Source organism: Salmo salar, chromosome 11, assembly GCF_965601325.2.
Source record: "Salmo salar chromosome 11, fSalSal1, whole genome shotgun sequence".
In the NCBI taxonomy this organism is placed as follows: Eukaryota; Metazoa; Chordata; class Actinopteri; order Salmoniformes; family Salmonidae; genus Salmo; species Salmo salar.
This window is the reverse complement of record NC_138301.1, coordinates 81,354,584-81,372,747: the sequence shown is the minus strand read 5'-3', so window position 1 is coordinate 81,372,747 and position 18,164 is coordinate 81,354,584. Positions and strand designations below refer to the sequence as shown.

General features: G+C 45.1%; 1 protein-coding gene across 3 annotated transcripts in view; it reads right to left on the bottom strand.

Moving 5' to 3' along the window:
• The window catches only part of arhgef28a (Rho guanine nucleotide exchange factor 28a), a 107,544-nt gene that overhangs the window by 20,625 nt on the left and 68,755 nt on the right, over positions 1 to 18,164 (bottom strand). For all 3 annotated transcript variants that reach the window (XM_082958088.1, XM_014128072.3, XM_045689858.2), the window contains 11 exons: positions 17,732 to 17,857; positions 16,258 to 16,375; positions 15,677 to 15,931; positions 15,434 to 15,510; positions 14,962 to 15,140; positions 14,785 to 14,876; positions 14,334 to 14,519; positions 13,911 to 14,161; positions 10,833 to 10,880; positions 3,291 to 3,479; positions 2,760 to 3,062 (listed from right to left, as the gene is read on the bottom strand). In XM_082958088.1, the coding sequence (XP_082814214.1) occupies positions 2,760 to 3,062; positions 3,291 to 3,479; positions 10,833 to 10,880; positions 13,911 to 14,161; positions 14,334 to 14,519; positions 14,785 to 14,876; positions 14,962 to 15,140; positions 15,434 to 15,510; positions 15,677 to 15,931; positions 16,258 to 16,375; positions 17,732 to 17,857 (1,824 nt within the window). The remainder of the gene's footprint in view (positions 1 to 2,759; positions 3,063 to 3,290; positions 3,480 to 10,832; positions 10,881 to 13,910; positions 14,162 to 14,333; positions 14,520 to 14,784; positions 14,877 to 14,961; positions 15,141 to 15,433; positions 15,511 to 15,676; positions 15,932 to 16,257; positions 16,376 to 17,731; positions 17,858 to 18,164) is intronic.

Genomic DNA, 18,164 nt, shown 5'->3' with positions numbered 1-18,164 from the left:
CCCAAAGCCAACACTTCCTTTGGCCACCTTTCCTTCCAGTTCTCTGCTGCCAATGACTGGAACGAATTGCAAAAATCACTGAAGCTGGAGACTTATATCTCCCTCTCTAACATTAAGCATCAGCTGTCAGAGCAGCTTATGGATCACTATATCTGTACACAGCCAATCTGTAAATAGCCCACCCAACTACCTCATCCCCATATTGTTATTTATCTTCTTGCTCTTTTGCACCCCAGTATCTCTACTTGCACATCATCATCTGCACATCTATTACTCCAGTGTTAATGTTAAATGTTTATTATTTCGCCTCTATGGTATATTTATTGCCTTACCTCCCTAATCTTCTACATTTGCACACACTGCACATAGAATTTTCTATTGTGTTATTGACTGTACGTTTGTTTATGTGTAACTCTGTGTTGTTGTTTTTGTCGCACTGCTTTGCTTTATCTTGGCCAGGTCGCAGTTGAAAATGAGAACTTGTTCTCAACTGGCCTACCTGGTTAAATAAAGTTGAAATAAAAAATAAATAAAAAGGAAAGCCCATAAAATTGTCAGAGACTCCGGTCACCCAAGTTATAGAGTGTTTTCTCTCCTACCGCATGGCAAGCGGTACCGGAGCGCCAAGTCTAGGACCAAAACAGCTTCTACCACCAAGCCATTAGACTGCTGAACAATTCAATGAAATCGCCACCGGACAATTTACATTGACACCCCCTCTTGTACACTGCTGCTACTCACTGTTTGTTTGTTACCTATGCATAGTCCCTTCACCCCTACCTACATGTACAGATTACCTCAACTAGCCTGTACCCCCTGCACACTGACTCGGTACCGGTGCCCCCTGTATATAGTCTCGTTATTGTTATTCTTATTGTATTACTTTTATTATTACTTTTTATTTTAGCCTACTTGGTAAATATTTTCTTCTTCTTGAACTGCACTGTTGGTTAAGGGCTTGTAAGTAAGCATTTCACGGTAAAGTCTACACTTGTATTCGGCACATGTGGCAAATAAAGTTTGATTTGATTTTACACTAAGAAAATAGTTTGCGAGAGTCAACAGCATAACCACTGCTACACATCTGGGATAGTACAGTAGCCACAGTGGCTATTTTACAATAATGATTAATCCACAGTTTATCCAAAAACAGAATTATCATCCAAAATCATATTTGAGAGATTTAATTCATATTTTCAGTGTGATTTATGTTAAGTATACGAATTCTTATTATGTTTACAGTAAATAATATCCAGATCACTGCTGCAGTGGAGCTGGGTTCCCTCTTCTTGGCAAGGTGGTGTAAACACCATCCTTCCCAGAGAGGCCATCTCATCAGAGAGGATCTAAGGAGGGAGGGTCGGTATGAGTCACTGGATCTGTCTCTGACCATCTCACCCACTGCCTGGGGCTAAATGTGAGCCCTGCCTCCACACAGATTAGCAGGGAAACACTAAGACTGATCCCAAATTGCACCCTATTCCCTTCATAGTGCCCTACTTTTGACCAGCGACCATAGGGAATAGGGTTCTGTTTGGGACGTTGCCCGAGAGTGCACTGCTTCCATATAGATAAGCCTGCAGTGACTCCCTACTTCTGTCACGCATGTTAGTGGTGGACTGCTAATTACGCCTGAGCTTTGAAACAGATCAAATGAATAGGGCAGGAGAACATCTTACCAAGCCTGTATATAGCATACAGAAGAGAAGTACGTAAATGAGAGAGAAAGAGGAGAGTGACACGCATATGAGACCCCCTCCATTCCACTCTCTACTCATTGAATCATAGCACCTGCTGAACATCACAACACAAGCTCAAACCCCACTGAGGCCTAGAGGGTAAATACTCTGCATTCATGAGGTCATTGGTTTTAGAATACAAGGTCCTGTAGATAGGCAGGCAGAGGACAGGGTATAGGAAAACTTCTCCTTATTCTCCTCTCTCTCTTTCTCTCTCCTTTCGCCGTCTCTCCCCGCCTCTCCTCTCTCCCTCATTCTCTATGTCTCTCCTCTCAGCTCGTGGGCATATTTCACTGCAGGCACGCTCAACTTGCTTTTCAAACAAAGCGTCGATATGAATAATTAAAGTTTTCCTGGATAGGATTGATTGGTTTGCAGGGTTTGAGTGCCTCTGCTTTTAAATATTTTGTAATTGGAGCTTTTATTCACAGTGGTTTAATTATCATCAATCATTAAGATGTTTATTAGCGAACGGGCCTGCTGAGCCCCGAGACGGATGCCGCTAAAATTCCTCTCATTACCACAGGTCGTATATCAACGGCTGGATTGAATTGTCTGTTTGACTGAGTGGGCCACCGTAGCTCTGGCTGCTGGCAATACTTTGTCCTGGGAGAAAGGCACTTCTCATTAATGCACTACTTACCCAGGGTGAAACATGCCCTTGGTTCACACACACATATACACACACACTTACAGTATACGTACACCAGAGGAGGCTGTTGAGAGGAGCTATAGGAGGATGGGCTCATTGTAATGGCTGGAATGGAATAAATGGAACGGTATCAAACACATGGAAATCACATGCTCAGGATCTCTCATTCACACTCTCATGCAGTGGTTAGTAGCTACAGGCTAGGGGGCCTTCTGTGAGATACCTGAAGTCATCATCATCATCATCATCATCACACACACACACACACACACACACACACACACACACACACACACACACACACACACACACACACACACACACACACACACACACACACACACACACACTAACCCCCTCACACACACCTGATGACCATCCAGTGGTATGACCATGACAGGCAGGCTCCTCTGTCGGCTGTGTCTCCAGCTCTGCAGCAGCTTCTGGCTGGTCTCCAGCCTCTCCCTCTCCTTCCCCACGCTTCTCTGGCCCTCCCTCAGCCGTTCCAGGCTCTGCTGGTACTCCCCCAGCTGCTCTTCGAGCTCTTCCCACTCCTGCTTCAGCCTCTCGGCCTCCAGGTGACACTGTCTCTCCCTCTCCTCTAGCCTGCTCTCCAGCTCCCCCTGTTGGCTGTGGCGCACCTGGCACTCCCTCTCCCACCGCTGCCTCTCCTGGAGAGCAGGAATATATTCGTTTTTCAGAATCAACTGGTTGATAGTTGCTAGGGTCAATTAATGGATCAATATTCCAAATATAGTTATTTTTCACAACTCAATCTGAGTTTTCCAAGAAAAATATAATAAGTGGTATGAGCGCATACTAGATGGATGCTTGCTTACTTATCCATTTCAAGGACAAAAACGCAAATCAAAAAGCTAATCGAAGCTAGCCATCCCTACCTGGCGCAGCTGACCCTGTAACCGCACCGCCGCCGCCACCTCCTCACGGCGCTTCTCCTGGTTACGATGCTTCTCCTGCTCCTGGAGACATGGGGGGTGTGGTCGCAGCGGGCAGGGGCCGGAGCGGTCACTCTCACGGAGGAGAAGCTTCTGTACCTCGTAGAAACTATCTTGGATGGTTACCGCTGCCTGTAGAGGGGAGACGAAAATGTGACGATAACGTGACTAACTGACTAGCTGGCTGGCTGACTAGCTGGCTGGCTGGCTGACTGAACGAGTCCAAACTGGTCCAACTGTGGCTGACCACGAGTTGCTCCAAGCCAAGGTGAATGGGGGCAATAGCAGCAGGTGATTTGAATACCAAACGGGTTAGTCAACACTGTGTTTAACATTGATCATGAGTGTACTTACAGTGAGGGAAAAAAGTATTTGATCCCCTGCTGATTTTGTACGTTTGCCCACTGACAAAGAAATGATCAGTCTATAATTTTAATGGTAGGTTTATTTGAACAGTGAGAGACAGAATAACAACAAAAAAATCCAGAAAAATGCATGTCAAAAATGTTATAAAATTTTATAAAAAGTATTTGACCCCTCTGCAAAACATGACTTAGTACTTGGTGGCAAAACCCTTGTTGGCAATCACAGAGGTCAGACATTTCTTGTAGTTGGCTACCAGGTTTGCACACATCTCAGGAGGGATTTTGTCCCACTCCTCTTTGCAGATCTTCTTCAAGTCATTAAGGTTTCGAGGCTGACGTTTGGCAACTCGAACCTTCAGCTCCCTCCACAGATTTTCTATGGGATTAAGGTCTGGAGACTGGCTAGGCCACTCCAGGACCTTAATGTGCTTCTTCTTGAGCCACTCCTTTGTTGCCTTGGCCGTGTGTTTTGGGTCATTGTCATGCTGGAATACCCATCCACGACCCATTTTCAATGCCCTGGCTGAGGGAAGGAGGTTCTCACCCAAGATTTGACGGTACATGGCCCCGTCCATCGTCCCTTTGATGCGGTGAAGTTGTCCTGTCCCCTTAACAGAACAACACCCCCAAAGCATTATGTTTCCACCTCCATGTTTGACAGTGGTGATGGTGTTCTTGGGGTCATAGGCAGCATTCCTCCTCCTCCACACACGGCGAGTTGAGTTGATGCCAAAGAGCTCCATTTTGGTCTCATCTGACCACAACACTTTCCCCCAGTTGTCCTCTGAATCATTCAGATGTTCATTGGCAAACTTCAGACGGGCATGTATATGTGCTTTCTTGAGCAGGGGGACCTTGCGGGCGCTGCAGGATTTCAGTCCTTCACGGCGTAGTGTGTTACCAATTGTTTTCTTGTGACTATGGTCCCAGCTGCCTTGAGATCATTGACAAGATCTTCCAGTGTAGTTCTGGGCTGATTCCTCACCGTTCTCATGATCATTGCAACTCCACGAGGTGACATCTTGCATGGAGCCCCAGGCCGAGGGAGATTGACAGTTCTTTTGTGTTTCTTCCATTTGCGAATAATCGCACCAACTGTTGTCACCTTCTCACCAAGCTGCTTGGCGATGGTCTTGTAGCCCATTCCAGCCTTGTGTAGTGCTACAATCTTGTCCCTGACATCCTTGGAGAGCTCTTTGGTCTTGGCCATGGTGGAGAGTTTGGAATCTGATTGATTGATTGCTTCTGTGGACAGGTGTCTTTTATACAGTAACAAGCTGAGATTAGGAGCACTCCCTTTAAGAGTATGCTCCTAATCTCAGCTCGTTGCCTGTATAAAAGACACCTGGGAGCCAGAAATCTTTCTGATTGAGAGGGGGTCAAATACTTATTTCTCTCATTAAAATGCAAATAAATGTATAACATTTTTGACATGCGTTTTTCTGGATTTTTTGTTGTTATTCTGTTTCTCACTGTTCAAATAAACCTACCATTACAATTATAGACTGATAATTTCTTTGTCAGTGGGCAAATGTACAAAATCAGCAGGGGATCAAATAATTTTTTCCCCTCAATGTACTTGAAAGGCTTAGCTACATGTTGTTAGATTAACACACACACACACACCCACTTCACATTAACCTACTAACACAAACACATACTGTAACAGACCAAACAGAATAGACTCCATCTATATATCACATGCTCCCTGTGCAGTTCAAGATAAAAGCCTATCCTCTGTTCTTACTTCCACTTAGAATAGGATAATTGGGGTCCTCTCTCCAGCCACTTATTTACTGTCTGGCGGTTCAAGATTCAGACAATCCAGCTGATTGTTCTATCTCTGTTGATAGAAGCTGTTGTGCAGCCAGACTCACGCGCTCACACACGCACACGCAGTAGCACCTAGTAGCACACACACACACACGCACACACACACACACGCACGCACACGCACACACACGCACACGCACACACACACACACACACACACACACACACACACACACACACACAAAGCCTTCAACCTGAGTGTGGAACTAAAATAGGACAATATAGGAGGAAGGTGGAATCCTATTACACCGGCGCCGACGCTTGTCGCATGGCTTGCGGACGATAACGGATTACAAAAGGAAACCCAGCCATGATTTGCCCAGCGATCCAGAACTCCCAAACGAGCTAAATGCCTTTTATGCTCACTTGAAGGAATATAAAATGCTGACCAGACCGCTCACGCGCGTGCGTCCGCACATGTTGATTTTGTCCCTGCACACAAGACGCGATCAGGACGCGCAGGTTGAAATATCAAAACGAACTCTGAACCAACTATATTAATTTGGGGATTGGTCGAAAAGCATTAAACATTTATGGCAATTTAGCTAGTTAGCTTGCTGTTGATAGCTAATTTGTCCTGGGATATAAACATTGGGTTGTTATTTTACCTGAAATGCACAAGGTCCTCTACTCTGACAATTAATCCACAGATAAAAGGGTAAACCGAGTTCGTTTCTAGTAATCTCTCCTCCTTCAGGCTTCTTCTTCTTCTTTGGAAATTATATGGCGGTTGGCAACCAACTTTAAGGTGCATTACCACCACCAACTGGATTGGAGTGTGGACCTTAATTCATCTTTCAATCACCCACGTGGGTATATGCTCCTGGCAAGTGTCTTGACTGACATATTCAACCTCATCCTGGCCGAGTCTGTAATACCAACATGTATCAAACAAACCACCATTTTCCCTGTGCCCAAGAAAGCGAAGGTAACCTGCCTAAATGATTACCACCCCATAGCACTCACGTCGGTAGCCATGAAGTGCTTTGAAAGGCTGGTCATGGCTCACATCAACACCATCATGCCAGAAACTCTAGACCCACTCCAATTCGCATACCGCCCCAAGATATCGACAGATGACGCAATCTCAATTGCACTCCACACTGCCCTTTCCCATCTGGACAAAAGGAACACCGATGTGAGAATGCTATTCATTGACTACAGCTCAGCGTTCAACACCATAGTGCCCACAAAGCTTATCACTAAGCTAAGGATCCTGGGACTGGGACTAAACACCTCCCTCTGCAACTGGATCCTGGACTTCCTGACGGGCCGCCCCCAGGTGTAACGGGTAGGCAACAACACATCTGCCATGCTGAACCTCAACACTGGGGCCCCTCAGGGGTGCGTGCTTAGTCCACTCCTGTACTCCCTCTGTTCACCCACGACTGCGTGGCCAAGCATGACTCCAACACCATTATCAACTTTGCTGACGACGGCAATGAGTCAGCCTAAAGGGAGGAGGTCAGAGACTTGTGGTACCAGGACAACAACCTCACCCTGAGCACGCCCCCATCCACATCAACGAGGCTGTTGTGGATCGGGTAGAGAGCTTTAAGTTTCTTGGCGTCCACATCACTAAGGACCTAACATGGTCCACTCATACCTGCACAGTTGTGAAGAGGGCAAGGCAGATTTGGCATGGGCTCTCGGATCCTCAAAAGTTCAACAGCTGCACCGTCAAGGGCATGTTGACTTGGTACATCACCGCATGGTATGGCAAATGCACCGCCCTTGACTGCAAAGTGCTACAGAGGGTGGTGTGGACAGCTCAGTACATCACTTGGGCTGAGCTCCGTGCCATCCAGGACCTATATATCAGGCGGTGTCAGAGGAAGGCCCGTTAAGACTCCATCCACCTAAGCCATAGACTGTTCACTCTGCTCCTGTCCGGCAACCGGTACCGTAGCATCGGCTCTCGGACCAACAGGCTCCAAGACAGCTACTACTCCCAAACCATAAGACTGCTAAATAGCCAGACTGCTAAATAGTCAATCAAAGGTACCCAAACTATCTGCACTGACTCTATCTTGCACTACGCACACTCACTAGACTAAACTCAGCAAAAAAACAAACGTCCTCTCACTGTCAACTGTGTTTATTTCCAGCAAACTTAACATGTGTAACAATTTGTATGAACATAAGATTCAACAACTGAGACATAAACTGAACAAGTTCCACAGACATGTGACTAACAGAAATGGAATGATGTGTCCCTGAACAAAGGGGGGGGTCAAAATCAGTGCATCTCCTCCTCATGGTCTGCACCAGATTTTCCAGTTCTTACTGTGAGATGTTACCCCACTCCTCCACCAAGGCACCTGCAAGTTCCCGGACATTTCTGGGGGAAACGGCCCTAGCCCTCACCCTCCGATCCAACAGGTCCCAGACGTGCTCAATGGGATTGAGATCCGGGCTCTTCGCTGGCCATGGCAGAACATTGACATTCCGGTCTTGCAGGAAATCACGAACAGAATGAGCAGTATGGCTGGTGGAATTGTCATGCTGGAGGGTCATATCAGGATGAGCCTGCAGGAAGGGTACCACATAAAGGAGGAGGATGTCTTCCCTGTAACGCATAGCGTTGAGATTGCCTGCAAGCTCAGTCCGATGATGCTGTGATACACCGCCCCAGACCACGACGGACCTTCCACCTCCAAATCAATCCCGCTCCAGAGTACAGGCCTCGGTGTAACGCTCATTCCTTTGACAATAAAAGCGAATCCGACCATCACCCCTGGTGAGACAAAGCAGCGACTCGTCAGAGAAGAGCACCTTTTGCCAGTCCTGTCTGGACCAGCGATGGTGGGTTTCTGTCCATAGGCGACGTTGTTGCCGGTGATGTCTGAGTGAGGACCTGCCTTACAACAGGCCTAAATTTACAAGCCCTCAGTCCAGCCTCTCTCAGCCTATTGTGGACAGTCTGAGCACTGATGGAGGTATTGTGCATTCCTGGTGTAACTCAGGCAGTTATTGTTGCCATCCTGTACCTGTCCCGCAGGTGTGATGTTCGGATGTACCGATCATGTGCAGGTGTTGTTACGTCCTGTCTCCCTGTAGCGCTGTCTTAGGCGTCTCACAGTACGGACATTGCAATGTATTGCCCTGGCCACATCTGCAGTCCTCATGCCTCTTGCAGCATGCCTAAGGCACTTTCATGTAGAAGAGCAGGGACCCTGTGCAGCTTCTTTTGGTGTTTTTCAGAGTCGGTAGAAAGGCCTCTTTAGTGTCCTAAGTGTTCATAACTGTGACCTTAATTGCCTACCGTCCGTAAGCTGTTAGTGTCTTAACAACCTTTCCACAGGTGCATGTTCATTATTATTCATGGTTAATTGAACAAGCATGGGAAACAGTAAACCATTAAACCATTTAGAATGAAGATCTGTGAAGTTATTTTGTTTTTATGAATTATCTTTGAAAGACAGGGTCCTGAAAAAGGGATGTTTCTTTTTTAAAATAACATTCTTAAAATGTTCTCTGAATGTTACTAAGGTTTTCTTGTGGTTTTTGAGAACAGTTGATGATATTAAAACCATATAGTTATAGCATTTCCTTAACAATCCCTTGAAAACGGCACGTAATTGTCAACGGTTTTAGAGGAGCCAGGAGGCTCCTTGTCCCCCAGCTTCCAAATCGAACGCATTGTGACGTTTTATTGAAAACGACCTATAGAATACTGTATTTTGCTCTACACTGAGTATAGAAACATTAAGAACACCTGCTCTTTCCATGACATAGACTGACCAGGTGAAGGCTATGATACATTATTGGTATCACTTGTTAAATCCACTTTAATCAGTGTAGATGAAGGGAAGGAGACAGGTTAAAGAAGGATTTTTAAGCCTTGAGACAATTGAGACTTGGATTGTGTATGTGTGCCATCCAGAGGGTGAATAGACAAGACACAATATTTAAGTGCCTTTAACGGGGTATGGTAGTAGGTGCCAGGCTCACCGGCTTATGTCAAGAACTGCAACGCTGCTGGATTTTTCACGCTCAACAGTTTCCCGTGTGTATTAATAATGGTCCACCGTCCAAAGGCCATCCAGCCAACTTGACACAACTGTGGGAAGCTTTGGAGTCAACATGGCCAGCATCCCTGTGGAACGCTTTCGACACCTTGTAAAGTCCAAAAGGGGTGGGGGGGGGGTTGCAACCCACACACATACACTACTTACACAAACAAACACGCACACTTTTGTTGCTGCTCTGTTCTTTATTATTATCTATGCTGAAGCCAAGTCACTTTACCCTGCCTTCATGTAGATATCTACCTGAAATACCTCATACCTCTGCACATTGATCTGGTACTGGTGCTCCCTGTACTGTATTTTATTCCTCTAGTGTTACTATTTAATTTTTGAACTCTGCATAGTTGGGAAGGGCTTGTAACCAAGCATTTCACGGTAAAGTCTACACCAGTTCGGTACATGTGACAAATACAGTTACCGTAAATTCCGGACTATAAGCCGCAACTTTTTTCCCACGCTTTGAACCTCGCGGCTTAAACAATGAAGCGGCTAATATATGGATTTTTCCCGCTTGAATTTTTTTTCCCCAAAAAAACACATTCTGTGACGTGCTCAGTTTTTTGGCGGCATGAAGCTTTCATTAGACCAATGAAATTGCCGAACGGGTTAAGGTCGAACAACTTTTTTGTTTACTGTTTAGATTAAATCGAGCGCTCTCAAACTTCCCATCATTCTGATTACGGTAGTCATTTTGTCACCCTCATCATGTCAAAGACACAGAGAAATGCATATGATGCAGCTTTCAAGTTGAAGGCGATTGATCTGGCTGTTGGAAAAGAAAATAGAGCTGCTGCACGGGAGCTTGGTCTTAATGAGTCGATGATAAGACGTTGGAAACAGCAGCGTGAGGAATTGACTCAGTGCAAAAAGACAACTAAAGCTTACTGCAAATTTTTTCTTTTTTGTTACAAGCCATTTTTCGTTAAAGCCTATTTATTTTTGTTACAAGCCGTGTTTCGTTAAAGCCTGTGTAAAGTTCATTTGTTTCAATGTACCGGTAGGCACCTGCGGCTTATAGACATGTGCGGCTTATTTATGTTCAAAATATTATTTATTTTTTAATTCAGTGGGTGCGGCTTATATTCAGGTGCGCTTAATAGTCCGGAAATTACGGTAGATTATATTTTATTTGAGAACACAATTGGTCTTTGTGGGAATTGGAAATGAGTGACTGAGATAGATGCATAGATGCAAAGTGTGTGTGTGTGCGTGCATGCGTGTGTGTGTGTGAGAGAGTTTGTGTGGGATGAGCTCACCTGCAGACTGTAGAGTAACTGGGTCAAGCTCTGGACACTCTGAGCCACCTGTTATTGAAGAAGACATCAAACACACGACTAACAGTCAGTCTCCCATGTTGGTACAGTGCCTTGCAAAAGTATTCATCCCCCTTTGCATTTTTCCTATTTTGTTGCATTACAACCAGTAATTTAAATAGATTTTTATTTGGATTACATGTAATGGACATATACAAAATAGTCAAAATTGGTGAAGTGAAAAAAAAAATACTTGATTCAAAAAATTATATGAAAAAGAAAAAAAGTGGTGCGTGCATATGTATTCACCCCCTTTGCTATGAAGCCCCTAAATAAGATCTGGTGCAACCTTTTTACCTTCAGAAGTCACATAATTAGTTAAAGTCCACTTGTGAGCAATCTAAGTGTCACATGATCTCAGTATGTATACACCTGTTCTGAAAGGCCCCAGAGTCTGCAACACCACTAAGCAAGGGGCACCACCAAGCAAGCGGCACCATGAAGACTAAGGAGCTCTCCAAACAGGTTAGGGACAAAGTTGTGGAGAAGTACAGATCAGGGTTGGGTTATAAAAAAAATATCTGAAACTTTGAACATCCCACAGAGCACCATTAAATTCATTATTAAAAAATTGAAAGAATATGCCACCACAACAAACTTGCCAAGAGAGGGCCAACCACCAAAACTCACAGACCAGGCATGGAGGGCATTAATCAGAGAGGCAAGAAAGAGACCAAAGATAACCCTGAAGAAGCTGCAAAGCTCCACAGCGGAGATTGGAGTATCTGTCCATAGGACCACTTTAAGGCGTACACTCCACGGAGCTGGAAGAGTGGCCAGAAAAAAGCCATTGCTTAAAGAAAAAAATAAGCAAACATGTTTGGTGTTCGCCAAAAGCCATGTGGGAGACTCCCCAAACATATGGAAGAAAGTACTCTGGTCAGATGAGACAAAAATTTAGCTTTTTGGCATCAAGGAAAACTCTATGTCTGGCACAAACCCAACACCTCTCATCATCCTGAGAACACCATCCCTGGTGCTGTGGGAATGTTTTTCATCAACAGGGACTGGGAAACTGGTCAGAATTGAAGGAATGATGGATGGCACTAAATACAGGGAAATTCTTGAGGGAAACCTGTTTCAGTCTTCCAGAGATTTGAGACTGGGACAGAGGTTCACCTTCCAGCATGACCATGACCCTAAGCATACTGCTAAAGCAACACTTGAATGGTTTAATGGGAAACATTTAAATGTCTTGGAATGGTCTAGTCAAAGCCTAGACCTCATTCCAATTGAGAATCTGTGGTATGACTTAAAGATTGCTGTACACCAGCGGATCCCATCCAACTTGAAGGAGCTTGAGCAGTTTTGCCTTGGAGAATGGGCAAAAATCCCAGTGGCTAGATGTGCCAAGCTTATAGAGACATACCCCAAGAGACTAGAAAGCTGTAATTGCTGCGAAAGGTGGCTCTACAAAGTATTGACTTTGGGTGGGGGAATAGTTATGCACACTTGTTAGTTTCACAATAAAAAATATTTTGCATCTTCAAAGTGGTAGGCATGTTATGTAAATCAAATGATACAAACCCCCTCCAAAATCAATTTTAATTCCAGGTTGTAAGGCAACAAAATAGGAAAAATGGCAAGTGGGGTGAGTACTTTCGCAAGCCACTGTAGATGACTTTATCACTTCACAAATGATATTCCTTCTATGAAAAACTGATAAGGAATACATGTCCTGGTTCTATTTCAGTGTGTTGGTATCTGAAGATGAACAGTTCACTTCTACAGTAGATGGCAAGGGAGTTTTTGTCTCCTACTACTAGTGTATACCCATATCAGTTGAAGCCAGCCAATACGGTCTTACTCCCGGACTAGACTAGACTAGAATGTAGTGGTGAGAGTACAGTATCTTCTCCTCTTATCACATGGCACATTTTCTAAAGAGAGTCCATTTGTCTGAGAAGTCTATGTGGTCATGTAAGTATATAGCGCCACTTTGTGGTCTGGTAGTGTCTGTGCACAGAATCTGTACACCAGGGGTGTCAAACTCATTTCATGGAGAGCCTAGTGTCTGCTGGTTTTTGTTTTTCCTTTCAGTTAAGACCTAGACAACCAGGTGAGGGGCGTTCCTTGCTAATCAGTGACCTTAATTCATCAATCAAGTACAAGGGTGGAGCAAAAACCCGCAGACCCTCAGCCCTCCGTGGAATGAGATTGACACGTGCTGTACATCGCATTGCTCTATACCAGGGTTATTCAAATCTTACCCTATGCGGTCTGGAGGACTACTGGTTTTCTGTTTTACCTGTTAATTAATTGTGCACACCTGGTGTCCCAGCAGGTCTAAATCAGTCCCTGATTAGAGGGGAAGAATAACAAAAAATAAGTGGAACTGGCCTCAAGGTCCAGATTTGAATTTGAAGGTTCTATACCTCGCAAACTCAACTCTGGACCTTGAAGCCAATTCCACAATTATTTCCCCCCCATTGTTCCCCTTTTAATCAGGGACTGATTTGGACCTGGGACACCAGGTGTGCGCAAGTAATTATCAGGTAGAACAGAAAACCAGCAGGCTCCGGACCTCGTCGGGTAAAAGTTGAGTACCCCTGCTCTATCCACTACATTACATTCAGTCAATATTACTCTATTTTATCATAGTCATTCACCTCACAGCCAGGACAAGATGCTAACGGTAGCACAAATGTGGCCGAGGAAATTGGGATATTACTATCCATCTATTTTTAATGAGACGGTACATTTGAGAGCTAAATTGACTTTCCCTGTATTATTAAGATATTAATAATTTAGCACATTAAGGCTGAAATGAAATTCTAATAGATGGTGTTCAATTATTTAAACAACTGTTGGGCCAGCAATGTTGCACCACCATAAGAAGGTGGAGGAAGGTGAGAAGCCAAGGCCAATATGAACACAGACTGACGTACACCTCAGCAGCTAAAGACTACAATAAGCTTATGGCTACAACTACAAATCCCATTTGTATTTGAGCCACTTGGTGTTATGGCTAAAATGTTCAATATCTATGGTAGAAAACAAAACCTTGTATAAAATACCTACCTTAAGGTTGATATTATGAGTGTCCCCAGTGTGGGGTTGAGTCAGTGACTGCAGTACGAGGGCCTGGGAGGCTGACCACTCCCCGTCCCTGGTATCAGGGTCCCCATGTGAGGCTTCGACGTCTGTGGGGGTGTCCATGAGGGTAGGAGGGTTGGCTGGGGACACAGGGTGGGACAGGGGGTCCCTGTGAGGGCTGCAGAGGCTGGAGGGAGAGCAGGTCCTGGAGGACAGAGTGGTCCTCATGTTCTCAGCTGGAGAAGGAGAGAGGAGATGGGTGATTAGAGAGGGAGAAAGAGAATTTACTGTAGACAAAAAGACCCACAGACAGACAAAGACATTGGACACTCTACAACAGGAAATAGACAACATGTACATGATGCTAACAATAGTCAGTGAGGCTAAAAGTGCGGAGTCTCGTCTGACCCTCTCGGAGCGCGGCAGTAAGCAGTACTGCAGCCCGGGGCACCTCCTCTGGGTGTGGCTGGACCAGTAGGCGTGGCTCAGGGTGTGGTTCCTGGGTGCCGCCCCTCAGGGCAGACAGTTCAGCATAGATCTGTAGCTTCTCCTCCAGACTAGAACATATCTGATGGTCCTGACTGGACAGGCTCTCTGATAGATAAATGCAACATAAAGCTATTCATGTACAATGGACACACAGAATCAAGCAGTCAGTGATACACAAATAGCACTTTACAGTCAGTATTACACAATAAACATAGAAATGATACACAAAGTAATGTGCAGTTTCTTCATGCACCCACAATCCACAAACACACACTACTTGACAATACTATAGAAAATGTGGGCTAATCAAAGTGAAAGGATCATTGCAGATAAGCTATTTGTATGCTATGAATATACAGTAGCATATTACCCTGTAGTCTTTGTATCTTCTGGGCTCTGGCTTCAGATGCTCTTCTCTCCTCCTCTGATTCGTTAGTGTTCTCCTCCTCATCCTCTGGACAGCTGGACAGACAGCGATAAGCATACACACACTCACTCACACACACACTAACCACACACTTACACCCTTCCCACACCCCTTACTGACCTCTCCACAGCCTCTCGGATGTGTCTCATCCAGGTGTTGCGTTCGTCTTTCGAGGAGGTGTGGACCTCGTACATCTCTGGACCCGCGGCCGATGCACTGATCAGAAACATCCCTCTCTCCTCATTGGCTACCTCCCTGACAATCAGCTTCTGCAGAGAGATCACTGGGGGCTTCTGGTCCTGAGGAGCAGACAGTATGGGAGGATGACAGAGCATTAGTAAATTGAATGAAAACAGGGGGCCAACACTAACTGATGTAAACGTTGACATGTCTTTTTGAGTCTTAATCCCCCATATATGATCAGATATACTTTATTAGTTCATCCAGGATGCTTTTTTCCCCAACCCCTCCGATATAATAAAATGGAGAGCAGTAGCCCAAAGCTACCAGACCGAGTCCAAAGGAACTGAATTGAACGGTAGAGTTTATTTTGTCTTATTCCATAGCAAATGTCACCATTTCACAGACATACCACAGCAGCGAATATGAACTTCTGGTCTTTCTCCTGTAGGAAGATCAGTGTGTCTGTGAGAAGGAGAGCCAGGACATCTGCAGAGATAAGAGACAGCAAAACAATTGTGAACAATGTTATCCCTAATCAATATTATCATTAGTGTGAAACTGATTGATTGACTGATTCGTGTATTGCTTGATCGGTTGATTGATTGACTGATTGGTTGATTAATTGATTGATAGATAGATCAGTGCCTCAGACCTTTGAGTCGTCCGGTGGCGGTCTTCCACAGTAACAGGCCCTGGTGTTTGAGGGTCCGGCCTGGCACCAGAACATCCTGCTTCCTAAAGGTGTGTCCGTTCTTCAGCTTGGCAGCACTACGGTTGTCCATCCGGTTTAGGACGTCCTGTAACCTCTGACCCTGCTCAAACTCACTGACCCTCAGGTCTACAGCCGCGATCACCTCCTTGATCAAAACCAGAGCTCTGGAGAGGTCCCTGTGCTCCTCACTGTCCTCTGAAAGAGGGAGAGGGGGGATCGAGGGAGGAGAGAGAGAGAGAGAGAGAGAGAGAGAGAAAATATTCAGGCACATTGAAGTAGTAGGATCAAAACTATACTTCCGGTTACCAGCCCCATATCAGTATGGAAGTAACATTTCAAATACAACACAACAAACGTTTCATGTAATCTGTTACTGTAACTGCTGTATATTATCACTGATAGCTGAGCTGTATGGTACAACCACCTGCAACAAAAAAGAAGTCTGGTCGTGTTATCACGATTTGATTTATCTGATCCTAACAGCAGTGGGCAGCAGAGCAGAGAAAGGCAGACGGACCGACCCTGGGTGTACTGTAGAATCCTCTCCAACAGAACAGGGTACTTAGTGATCCTCTGGGTCACCAACAAGATGCATTCTGGGATCTCTCTCCTCCGCACCAAATAGTTATTACTTTGTTGCTATAGAAACAGACAATCAACATTGAATAATTAGTCACAAGTGGAATATTTAAGATAATTTAACTTGTTAGGACAGATCATTTCTCCAAATATCATCTCAAGATACACCACATGGCCAAAAGTATGTGGACACTTGCTCAGAAAACATCTAATTCCAAAATCATCTGCATTAATATGGAGTTGGTCCCCCCTTTGTTGCTATAACAGCCTGCACTCTTCTGGGAAGGCTTTCCTCTAGATGTTGGAACATTGCTGCGGGGACATGCTTCCATTCAGCCAAAAGAGCATTAGCAAGGTCGGGCACTGATGTTAGGCGATTAGGCCTGGCTCGCAGTCGGCGTTCCAATTCATCCCAAAGGAGTTCAGTGGGGTTGAGGTCAAGGCTCTGTGCCGGCCAGTCAAGTTCTTCCACACCGATCTCAACAAACCATTTCTGTATGGACCTCGCTTTGTGCACGGGGGGATTTTCATGCTGAAACAGGAAAGGGCCTTCCCCAAACTGTTACCACAAAGTTGGAAGCACAGAATAGTCTAGAATGTTATTGTATGCTGTAGAGTTAAGATTTCCCTTCACTGGAACCAAGAGGCCTAGCCCGAACCATGAAAAACAGCCCCAGAAAATGATTCCTCCTCCACCAAACTTTACAGTTGCCACTATGTATTGGGGCAGGTAGTGTTCTCTTGGCATCCGCCAAACTCAGATTTGTCCGTCGGACTGTCAGATGGTGAAGTGTGATTCATCACTCCAGAGAATGTGTTTCCACTGCTTGAGTCCTATGGCGGCGAGCTTTGCACCACTCCAGCCAACACTTTGCGATCTTAGGCTGCTAGGCCATGGAAACCCATTTCATGAAGCTCTCGACAAACAGTTCTTGTGTTGACGTTGCTTACAGAGGCAGTTTGGAACTCGGTAGTGAGTGTTACATCCGACGACAGACGATTTTTACGTGCTATGCGCTTCAGCACTCGCCAGTCCCGTTCTGTGAGCTTGTGTGGCCTACCACTTCATGGCTGAGCCGTTGTTGCTCCTACACGTTTCCTCTTCACAATAACAGCACTTACAGTTGACCGGGGAAGCTTTAGCAGGGGAGAAATATGACGAACTGACTTGTTGGAAAGGTGGCATCCTATGACGGTGCCACGTTGAAAGTCACCTAGCTCTTCAGTACGGGCCATTCTAAAGTCAATGTTTGTCTATGGAGATTGCATGGCTGCGTGCTCAATTGTATACACTTGTCAGCAATGGTGTGACTGAAATAGCCGAATCCAGTCATTTGAAGGCGTGTCCACATACTTTTGGCCATGTAGTGTAACTCTTGAGGCTGATAGAGTTGTCATAAACAGACAAGCCCGTACCTTGATGAAGGTCTGAAATCGTTTGTTGTGTTGCTGTAGCTCTTTGAAGAAGGTGACTGCCTCAGTGTGATGGCTGCAAAAGTCTCCATACACCTGTTTCATCCTCTCTGCGTTCTCTTCAGAAAACTGCACCAGAAATTAGAAATTACACAGGCACTCATATTGAGCCAACGTACTGAAATCAGTCACAGAACATTAATACCACAGTCATGTCTATTGAGGTTGAATTACAGGAGAGAGTGAGTGGATGTTGGCAATGTTTCAGACACACACAAAAAAACATATGTGTTTATCCATGTTTTGTGGGAGAATCAGCACTTCCATGTAATTTTAGGGGTTGTAAGTTAATTCTGTCTCCACAGATTCCTGACCGTATGACAGAAAGTACAATACTGTTCCGTCCCGACCCCACTCCAGAAAAGTTAAGTTTTTG